The sequence below is a fragment of the Sinocyclocheilus anshuiensis genome, unplaced genomic scaffold (genome assembly GCF_001515605.1).
Source record: "Sinocyclocheilus anshuiensis isolate Anshui unplaced genomic scaffold, SAMN03320099.WGS_v1.1 scaffold63, whole genome shotgun sequence".
NCBI lineage: Eukaryota > Metazoa > Chordata > Actinopteri > Cypriniformes > Cyprinidae > Sinocyclocheilus > Sinocyclocheilus anshuiensis.
This window is the reverse complement of record NW_015552625.1, coordinates 428,593-439,837: the sequence shown is the minus strand read 5'-3', so window position 1 is coordinate 439,837 and position 11,245 is coordinate 428,593. Positions and strand designations below refer to the sequence as shown.

The window sequence follows — 11,245 nt, the reverse complement described above, 5'->3', positions numbered from 1 at the left end:
TTTTTTTCAGCATGGAGGTGGAAAGTATATGATCATAGCCCACAAGATCAGATGTCTCTGTTGGATGCCATGAATGCTGCATGTGAGGACATCACAGCTGATCATTGCAGGGGATGGGTGCGGCATTCAAGGAGATTTTTCCCCGGTGCATGGCAATGGAAAACATCAGATGTGATGTTGATGAAAATCTTTGGCCTGACCAACAAGAGTGACAGGATGTCCACCAAGAATAATTTTTGAAGTATTCAAAAGAAGTATTTTTGTGTATTTGTGGTAACATAAGAAATATGAAATGTTCAGTAATTGGACAAGCAAGACTTCACTTATATGTAATGCATTCGTACAAAAATAAATGTACTGCATAAATACAAATGTTCATATACTTTTTTTTTTTTCTATGTACTATTGACTCTTCTCAACAAATATCAGATTTTTTATAAAACCTTCATTTCCATGGTTGACTGTCATGGTGAAAAAACAACTAAACATTTTGACCAGTGTGGCTCACACGATGACAAAAATACTTTATATTTTGGTGGCCTTGGCCAAATGACTGACACGATAACTAGGTTTTGATGCATGAATGAAATGTTTTGGGTGAGTAACTACATTTTGCAGACATGCAATAAAGTTCTGAAGTTCCAGCAAACAGTTGTGACATTTGCAATTGAGAAAAACTGTAAAACACTATAAACAAACATTCAAATATTATAATGCACTTTAACTTTGGTTACATTTATTTATGAAAAGATACAGTGCTGCTTGAAATTTTGTGAACCCTTTAGAATTTTCTAAATTTCTGCATAAACATGACCCAAAACATAATTAGATTTTCACACAAATCCTGAAAGTAGACAAAGAGAATCCAATCAAACAAAGGAGACAAAAATATATACTTTGTCATTTATTTATTGAGAAAAATGTCCGGTGTTATTCCGGTGAGATTTTCATCTCATTTGTTTGATTGGGTTGTCTTTATCAACTTTCAGGACTTGCATGAAAATCTGATGATTTTTTTGGGTTATATTTATGCAGAAATATAGACAATTCTAAAGGGTTCACAAACTTTCAAGCAGCACTTTATAATGTGTTACAACAATCATTATGAATACATGTTTAATGCATTATACATTATACATAAAGGCTTTAAATAAATTGTTACTGAACAGAGTCACTGGTCAACTCAATAGAAAGTCAATAGCAAGATGTTATTTCTTTTCACTATTTTGCTTTTTATCTCATTACATTCAATGTAAGCTGCATTATCACATTCACAACTAAAGGATTATTTCTTTTGTTGTGGTGCAGTCATTCTGAAGATATATAAAAATATAGGCCTACAGTCCTGCATGTGGATATGTAGTTAACTTGCTACATTTGTAACAGTGCTACACAACTTTGTTTCAGGCTAACTGATGCTTTACACATACAGTAGTTGTGTTGATTCAGCTAGATTAGAATTTACAAGAGCAAAACAGTCACAGAGCTTTCCAAGTTTTGTGTACATTATGCATCAGACAATCAGTGAACAGACAGTGGGTGGTCGGTCAGTCTGTCAGAGGCTAAGACTATGGTCACCCCGGTCATAATTACAGCTCATTGCCTATTCCAGCTCCCTCTATCTGCACTGGTCTTATTCTCAGTCATTGCACCTGACAATCTTCCTCTTTGTCATCTTCTCTTTGAACCTCAGAGGAGCACAAGCTCATGGCAGGCAGCAGGGAATTTGTCCAGCTTTGACATGGTAAATGCATTTCTTAACTTTCCTTTGAGTACACCCTTATCAATATGAATGCTAAGCTGCGACTGCTCTGAACCTCTGCTCTTTAGAAATGGGCCCACACTGGTGCTGCCAGATGCAAATTTAACCAAAACAGGCACCTGATAATACTACTGACATTTGGGGCTTGTAGACACACCACCTATATGAAGGACAAAGGTATGAATGCATGCACTAGCAGACATATTCATATAGGGCACATAAAACCCTATACCCAGAATACAATGCGCAGCACAAATCTATGTAGCCTACATGAGTCCTTACTTCTAGCCTACCTGCTCTGCTGTCAGTAGTCTTCAGGGATACAGTCCATTATTCTGCTGTATGCAGGCCTGAGGTGAGCCGGTTGTTCTCTCTTGACCTCATACTATAGCATCCACATGCACAAACTGAATAAAATAATAATGGCTGGGTTTTCCAAAAAAATTCCAAATTCTGCCCTCAAAATCATATACCACCTCTTTCAGCGTGGTAGTAATTTTAGATGTTTTTAGTCCAGTCTGAAATGACCAGCCATGACTGTACAGGGTTAATTGTGTCAGGGATTAAAGTGTTCTTCTAAAATACATTATGCCCAAGGATGAAGTTGAAGTCAATGCTGTAATATTAGTTATTAAAATGAAAAATGGGAATTATAAATGGGGTAGGTGAAGAGAAGTATTGCCAGCTTAGTGCAAAAAATATCAGAAGCGAGTGAGAAGGCATTAACATTATAAGAAAGTCTCTAGAGAAGAGTATATGTGGAACATTATAATGAGCTATAGACTTGCACAACTTCATACCGCATATCGCCACCTAAATGAGCATATAATACATGCATCAGTTTCTTATACTGGGACTCCCGGTCCAGTTTGACCAGCCATGTGCTGCAGTTTGTAATTAGTGCAGGCATTTCAGAGAAAGAGAAAGAGAGAGCAACTAGGGGACCATGAAAAGAAAGCGACCGAACAATAGTGAAAGAAATCAAGAAAAAAAAAAAAATACAGAGAGACAGACATAATCTCACCAATCTGACACTGACCCTTTTCATTAAAGGCTGATTAAAACTTTTAAAAATGCTGTTTGCGCCTAGAAGACGATAACCTCTACAACACGAGACATTAAAGAATAACAACCATCTATAAAAAGGGACAAAGAAATTCTTGCCTGAGCTAGAAAAACCCAATTGAAACATTTTAGAAAATTAATGAAATTTGAGACCAAATGAATAATAAATTAGGAGAAAATGAATTATAAATGAGAAAAAAGTGCTCTTACTATCAAACAGTACTAAAGGAACATGTAATCCTCAACAAGCTTGAAGAAACAGGGTCAGGTTCAAGCCAGCGTATTGGTGTGCAAAAAACAAAGGTTTCTGCTCTACTCTGCTTTGAAGATAATTGAAACAACTGTGCTTGAAAGGACTCCATCCTGACTATGTACTACACAGGCCAGTTTTACAGTACTTGTTTTTATTTTCACCAACAACAATGGGATTTGTGCGGTTCTGCTCTTTTCACCAAAAAAATAATAGTAAAAAACACATCAAATGCATACGTGTGCTCACATTCCTTGGTACTTAATGAAGTTCCTAAAAGCTCCATTAAAAATGAAACTCAAGAAAATATGCAAAATGTTTCATGTTGCTGAATTTCATGTTGGCCCATTAAAAGTTGGGTCTTCTTCAAAGGAGCCATGAAATGAACTTCATCTTTGTTGCACAACATCAATCCAACACTTAAAATGACCAAAATAATGAATAATCATACAATTATCTTTATCAATCACAAGCATGTTCCTGTACCAAAGGCTGCATTATTGCTGTCGAATATTAATTCTAATTTCAATTATTAATATTTTAATTATACAAATGAATTAAACATGAGAGGAGTAAGCAGAAATACTGGAAGATGCTCAACAAAATATTTGATAGAATCACCATGTTCGGGCAGTGGGAGAGATGCAAAGCTTCCTGAAGTTCTCATCACTGCAATATAAGTGATAATGACCTCTGAGTGAGTCTTCAAATTGCATTACTGTTGTGCGGTGCAATGATACACAGATCAATCTCCGTTATCATAACGGCAATATTTAGTACTCTGAGATATTGCCTGCCCGTTATCTGCTCTTGCCTGAGGAACAAAGAGTTTTATTGAGCCCAATAAACATGATTCTTTCAGGGTGGGGTGACTGCTGGCTGGTGGTCTTATTGGAGGGTGTTAAATGGCTCACTGGCACAAGGTTGTGGACGTGTGAAATGACAGTTCAGGGTGAAAGGCCATCAGTCAGTGTAAACAAATCACACGCTAATCAGTGGCTACTCACTGACAGAGAGTGGATGGAGTTTTAGTGGAGCCCTGCCGAGCCAATGTGTTGTGCAAAGTGTGTTTAAATGTGCACCTGACACAATGGTGTGGATGTCCTGCGTAATACAAAGCAATTTACTCAGTCATGTCCCATGTGGGATGCTGCAGTCTGTAAGATTATGAAATAAAATGCTGAATTTTATGTTTGAGGTCTGCAAATGTTTATTTAATTTGTAGTTGCTACCAGTGTTAAGTTTGTCATTAACAATGAAGCTCAGATGGAAATTGCGCATCATGAGGATAATTAAATTATTGTGATAATTTCAAAGAAAAATAACAGTAATATTAACAATGCACTATGAAAATCTAGAAAGAACATTTTATGTATTTGCTTAATTTTGCACAATATTGTCAACTAAAATGTTATTTTCGGCTGCCAAAATTAGTTGTCATTATAGAAAAATTTACTATTTTACTAAATTTTGAGTCATTGAATATTTTCAACAAAATACAAAAAACGATGAAAAAAAAAAACCTTTACAATTTCTGTAAAAAAAAACAAAAAAACGTAATACTGGTAAAAACAAACAAAAATACTTGAGGGAATACAAACACCTTTAGAATGTTTCGACTGTCCCCTGAAGTGCATTACACAGACAACAAATAATGTGGAAAATGCTAAAAACCGAAAGACAGTTGATAAGAGAAATCTGACTGGCAGACTGCAGGCCAGTGCTGTCGAGTCTGGCAGATAATTAATAAATTGTTGGAGTGCCTGAGATGCCTTCCAATAAGACCTTCAGCGCAGGTTGTGATTTCTGCTATGTGTGGAGTCAACCACCAGCTCTCTGAATGAGATCATGTACTGCGTTCCTGAAGTGAACAATTATAATTGTATCCGACTCTACGGCTGAAAGCTGGGATGAACTGGTTCCTCTCACAGTCTGTTCCTCTGTGGATACACGGATAGTGAGTTCGCCTTATGTTAGCAGTTAGCGTTATATGGTTTAGCACACACCTCTCACTCACTTGGCCGTGGAGCAGCCAGACCCATCCGTGGGCTTGGGGGAAACTCACAGCACTATAGGACTGTTAAAAGTAGATAATTGGAAACAGGAGGAAGTCGTCCTTACAATAGGCATCTACCGACTCGCAGCTTGTTACCAAAAGTGCTTTAATAATTAATGTAGTTCCCTTCCCCGTTCGACACTCTGTCTTTGATATAAGGTTACTGCGCTTGGGGTCCTGCTGAAGGACTAGGCTAAGCAGTCAAACCTTTTCAAGTCCTTCTTCTCTCTTTCTTGCCCAAACATGCACCCTGCCCTGCGTCTTTTCAGGAGCGAGGGCAATCAAGCACAGAAAAATATCTCCTCGTCTCTTTTTGGCACCATCAGCACATTTTGGTTTTTTAGCCATTTAATTGGCCTTGCTTATCCAATTATTCCACAGGTTACCCATCCTTTCTGTAAATTTCAGAGGAGAGAGTGTAAATCGAACCGTGTTTGAGTGTAAGGTCATTGACGAGTAATAGTGGGCCATCATTAGCAAAGGATGAACAGGATGGGCTGAGGAAAAGCGTGTAATGCTCCCCTCAGTGGGAGGCTCAGGAAGAAGAATGAGAAAAAAATTATTATTGCATGCCTCCACTTTTAAAAGCATTCCCAGGGTTTGGCAAGGTCATCAAGGGTCGAGAATAGGCTAGTTAGTTGGTTGCATCATTAATGCTAAATGCCTGCCAGTTTGTTTGGGCTTTATTTATTTATTTTTTCTTTGTCAGTTGACACATTGTTTAATGAATACATAGAACTATATGTAGACAATGTCAGTATATTTTTGTATCCATCCTGTAACATGGGCTCAGTACTGTTTTTTGAGTATTATGGCAAGTGCACACTACAAGACTGAACTTTCATGTTCTAAGTCGGCAGTAAAAAGATTCAGATTTGAGTCAACTACCACTTCATGCAATGTTTTGTGATTCATTATGATGAATTAAAAATGAAGTCTCTCTATTCTTGTATGTAAAAATGTTGCATTTAAAAATGTATTTAAATCTACATTTATGACCAACAAATAAATTCACCAGATTCAAAAAATTCACACAATAATAATTTAAACCAGTTAATAAAAAGTTGAGTTAACTTAAAAAAAATAACGCAACCAGCTGCAAAGCATTTTTGAGTTTACTCAACTTCGGTGGTTGAAGTTGTGCCAAATCATTTTTGAAAGTTCAGTGAAGCTGGATAAGGGAGTTGAGCGAACTTTAAAAAACGAGTAGCCACAACTACACGGGCATGAAGTTCAGTCAACTCAAAAAAGCTTTGCAGCTGGTTGACCTTGCGTTTTTAAGTTGATTCAGCTTTATTTTCATATTTTAATTTAGCTAAGAATAATCTCGCATCCATATTTCTCAGCCATGCTGTAAAAACAATACAAAAGACTATGCCATCATTACAGAAAATATTTATTCACAATTTGTCACATTGAGGCCCCTTAAGAGGCAAAAGAACACTTTCCTCTCTTCTTGGAATGCTTTTAAAGTGATTTTACAGCACAACATCTTTTAAAGCGCTGGAGTAACAAAGTACAAGAAACAGTCTTAAAGTGCTATATCTATGAACAAGACTTCAGGATTCTAAAAATTGCAACAAATGTGTTTGAGCAATCCAGTTTTACAACTGTAAAAACAACATTTAAGGTTCATTACATTAAAATATTTCCTCTTTTGACACTTTTACGGAAACATCAGATGGCACAAAAGGAACAGCTTAGTGCTTTCCCTTATTCGTATCCAGCTATTTAGACATTGACAGTTTGTTTTTGAAGGACTGGACTCTTGCTGAGCACTGGGGGTTAAGACCAATACACACCTTTTGAATCGTTTCAAAGGTGTACTTGAGTTCTTTAGGATAGTTCATGTTCAGGGCATAAATCAAGCCAAAGAGAAGAGCCATAGCAGTGGGAAGGTCTTGCACATTATCCAGCACGATATGCTCCTCTAGAACCACAGACAGGCACCTTAACATTTGGGTTTGAGTGGATGGTCGCAACGTCATCTTCAATGATGGTTAAGATCCCCATCTTTATTCCCTTTTGTATGATTTTCTTCTGGCTCTGTGTCCTGCAGTAAAAAGCAGCATAAAACAAGGTCAAAAGCCATTTTTTATCTGAATTCTGCAACTGCATTCAGACAGTAAGGGCGAAAAACACAAGGGTAAGTAAATCATTTCATTTGTTGTTTATATTTTCTATATTAATTTTCTGGTGTATTTCATATTAACAATCTCACTTACCCTTGGTTTTTCCTACATTACTGCTTAATCTTATGATTGTGTTGTGTGCTGTATTCTTTTCACTGGTTGGAGATCAGATGGAATGTCTCCATCTCAAGGTTTTCAATGTCTCAGGACAGTGTTTTGCAGCAGTAATTAACTATTATCTTTGCTTTAGAATAATACTTTGAATTGTGTTTTCAGATGAAATCAGAAATCCAAACTCAAATTAATAAACTAATTTTACCATCACTTTGTCTCCTATGTCATGGCAGATAGTAGAGTTAATGGATTAGTTTTGGATTCCAGACAAAACTGTTACCCCCTGATAGGATCTGGAGATGGATTTGAAGTATAAATGTATGTGCTGATAAATCATCTTACCAGGCAAGTCTTCAGGAAATGTTCAGACTTTTCCCTCATAAACAAAGGTAGACCTTTGAGAGCTGTAGCCTTTCTATGAGCAAGCACATCGGAGGTCTGAGACAAAGAAAGACAAACATGGAAAAAATGATATGGATCGATGTGGAATATGGAAAAAAAATTATATACATCACGTGTTTAGATTGATTCAAATTCCTACATTACCTACGTTACACACTAAAAGAAAGTCAACCCAACAAATCATAATAGGTTCCCCTTAACGAGAGATATAGGAACACAATCTAAATAATTACCTGATCATCAAGTTGGTCTAGGAGGGTCTTAATATTATCTCCATATGCTCCGCCGAGTACCCTAAACAACTTGATCATCCGCGGTGTATATTCATCCAGATAAGAGAAAAATTTACTCTTAAGGTTTGTTTGTGTGATTCTGTAAAACTCAGCACATATCTAAAAAAAAAAAAAAATCAGAATTAACAATAAGAATACAGCAAGTGTACAGTAAGTCTATTCATCTTACAGGGAAAAAAAAAATCACAAGTTACTCTTTAAAACTTACCTGATGTTCCAAAAAACAATGCTGGCCATTGTCTTAGTACATCAGCTACAAGAGGTTCTTCTTCAACTATCTCCTTCCTTCTCAATGAGAATGTCAATTCCATTTTCGAGTCAACAAATGCCATGTTGAGATGTTTCTTCTTCAATTTCTCCTGTAATGCATCCCTTTCCTTTTGAAGGGAAGAATGAAACAATATCGCTCATCCAGTTTAATATCTCCCGAGTTGCACTTTTTGAAACATTGTCTGCATATAAAGGATCAATGATGCAAGTTTGCACTCTAGCCCTATATAGTCTACAGGCTCTCTGAATACGAGTTTGTTTCACAAAAGCTGTTAGCTGTAACTCTTGACTGTGGATTTGGCATAGGATCTCCAGTCTCTTCCGACCATGATTCTTCATTGCTTTCCAAATCGTCAATTTGAAATGTAAAAGAAGAGCTAAAATCTTTGAAACCTTGAGACTTATGCTTACGAGACACGTAACTACTAAAAGTTGAAAGAACATTGGTAGTCAACTCACAATCCTTAAAAGGACATTTGACTGCATCGTGTCTCTTTAAATGGTTTCTGATATGGTTTAAAAACTGAGATGGCTGACAAACATCTTTAAAATCACATAACTGGCATGTAAAATTAAATAGCTCTGTCACTGCACCAGTCTGTTTGTGTGCTCTTGTCAAATGGGATTTTAACGCACCTATAGTTTTGAAAGTGCAGATGCAGTCAGTATACAGGCAAGGCTGCTGCCAGGATCGCCCTTGATAGTGGTGAAACCTGTAGTGTTTCAGGAGGACCTCTCTGCTACTGTGAGCAAATTTGCAAAGTTTACACTGTATTACAAACCTATGAAAAAGGGGAAAAAAAGATGTTAATTTAAAAGAAATGTAACATTGCACATTAAATGTTTAAAACAACATAAAACACACACACACACACACACACACACACACACATATATCTATCTATATATATATATATAGTCTCAAAAGATCTGAAAAATACTGAGATTCAGTTGAGATGCAGATTTTTTTTGTTTATTATCATTCATTACAATTTGTTACGTCTTAATACATTTTTCAAAAGCAAAATGAATAAAAAAATAATGTTTTAGTAATCACAAAAAAAAATAACAGTGCTGGAAAAAGTTGTATGAAGCACTTGAAAGCACTCAAAAGCATTTGACTGTTACTGCCATACCACTGTTGCAGTTATTTAATGTAATGGCTACTACAAATACGTGGTGAATAATATGTGGATTAAAGGCGTTCTTATAACTTTATATCACAATATCCATCCTGTTTTTTTACGTCAGCACTCTGTTATCTGACATCTATTGATTAATAACAGAATTCTGTACCGAATCTGAATGATTCTTACTAACTTAGATCTCGCAGCGATGTTGATAATTCTGCTGTGTATTCCCTCTTCACCGGATCTCTCAACGCTCGCGCGGCGCTATCTAACCTTAAACGGTCCGGTACAGCGCAAACGAGCAGCGTGAATTGGTTCCGTTTTCATTTTATTCGCCCTTTGATATTTCTTATAGCCGACAGAAATGACAACTCTTATCAATTGGACTGTGCTGTGGTCGGACCAACGTGACTTATAATAAAATCTTCCCGTTTTTCATATTCGTTTGAAGCCTAAATCAAAAATAGATTACGATTAAACTCGCTACTTTAACGAGAATACTACGTAGGTTAGACAAAATCAAAGTGAACATTAATGAACGAAATTGACACGTCTACAAAACATAATCTACTTCTGTACATTTTATTGTATTAAATACCACAGTCTAACCGTGTATTTTGATGCACATCTTGTTAGCAGCTGAACGAACGTTATGCAGATCGATAACTTGCTGTCTGGGCTCGTTTTAAAATAAAACTAAGTGCTTCAGACCGAGTTTTGACTTGCAGGAACATATCATTGCACTTTACATTCTATGTGTGCAGTTTATTTGGTTTATTTTCAATAATAATCTTAAAATAAAGCTTACCTCAAGTCCTCAACCAGGCGAAATCCAGTCCCTTTGATGGCGTGGCTGGAAGAGGAAACCCCGTGCAAAATACCGCGAAGAGAGACCACGCATGCGCAATAACAGGAAGTTTAACGGTCAAACCATGAAATCAAAATATTACGTCGTCTCAACTTATGTACTTACATTCACTCAACAAAGCAGTGATAAACATGCAGTTAAATCGTTTTTATAAGTAAACTCAACAATGTGCTCCAAAATTTGTCCACTTGACTGACAATTTTAAACTGAGTTAACAATTTGCAAGTTGGATTTTTTACAGCGTAGGATGACTTTAAATGATTTAAATTACTATATTCAAACAATTATTTAATAATAATAATAATAATAATACACAAAAAAAAAAAAAAACACACACACACACACACACACACACACACACACACACACACACACATCTAGAATCACACAATGAAAATGAAAAATAATTAATTAATTTACTGGTAACACTTTAGTTTGGGGACCAATTCTCACTAGTTGCTTATTAGCATGCCTGTTATTAACATAATGACATAATGTTTTATTAGTACTTATTCTGCACATATTCTGCATGATAATATTCTACATCCCTAATTCTAACCAATACCTAAACTTATCAACTATCCTACTAACTATTAATAAGCAGCAAATTAGGAGTTTATTGAGGCAAAAATTAGTTAATGGCTTGTTAATAGCAAGAATTGGACCTTAAAATAAAGTATGGCCAATTTACCTATGTTGACATTCTGGCAATAATAAATTATAAGTTATATATAGTTATTGTTATTTTAATATCTTATTATGCAGGGAGTGTCAAAAAGAATGAGAACCAGTGATGTAAACAATAACATACATTTAAATGAATAATTTTAAGTCTGAAAATATCTAAAGACTCTATAATCTCTGAAACACTGCCACCTACTAGACTTCATAGCTTGTAACTTC

General features: G+C 36.0%; 1 protein-coding gene and 1 long non-coding RNA gene across 4 annotated transcripts in view; one reads left to right on the top strand and one right to left on the bottom strand.

The window, feature by feature from the left end:
• The window catches only part of LOC107666353 (uncharacterized), a 6,427-nt gene extending 2,318 nt beyond the window's left edge, over positions 1-4,109 (top strand). The window contains exons 3-5 of the mRNA XM_016457615.1: positions 1,694-1,744; positions 1,831-1,939; positions 3,940-4,109. Of these exons, the coding sequence (XP_016313101.1) occupies positions 1,694-1,744; positions 1,831-1,939; positions 3,940-4,109 (330 nt within the window). The remainder of the gene's footprint in view (positions 1-1,693; positions 1,745-1,830; positions 1,940-3,939) is intronic.
• A 2,115-nt stretch (positions 4,110-6,224) lies between these two features.
• LOC107666546 (uncharacterized) lies at positions 6,225-10,392 on the bottom strand. Of its 3 annotated transcripts, none has more exons than XR_001631680.1 (6): positions 10,283-10,392; positions 8,981-9,126; positions 8,283-8,451; positions 8,015-8,173; positions 7,722-7,817; positions 6,225-7,186 (listed from the first exon to the last, which is right to left on the bottom strand). It is a non-coding gene; the product is annotated as an uncharacterized LOC107666546 (long non-coding RNA). The 3 variants fall into 3 exon arrangements; XR_001631679.1 differs by lacking the exon at positions 10,283-10,392 and adding an exon at positions 9,665-9,909; XR_001631681.1 differs by lacking the exon at positions 8,981-9,126.
• Positions 10,393-11,245: the final 853 nt, after the last annotated feature.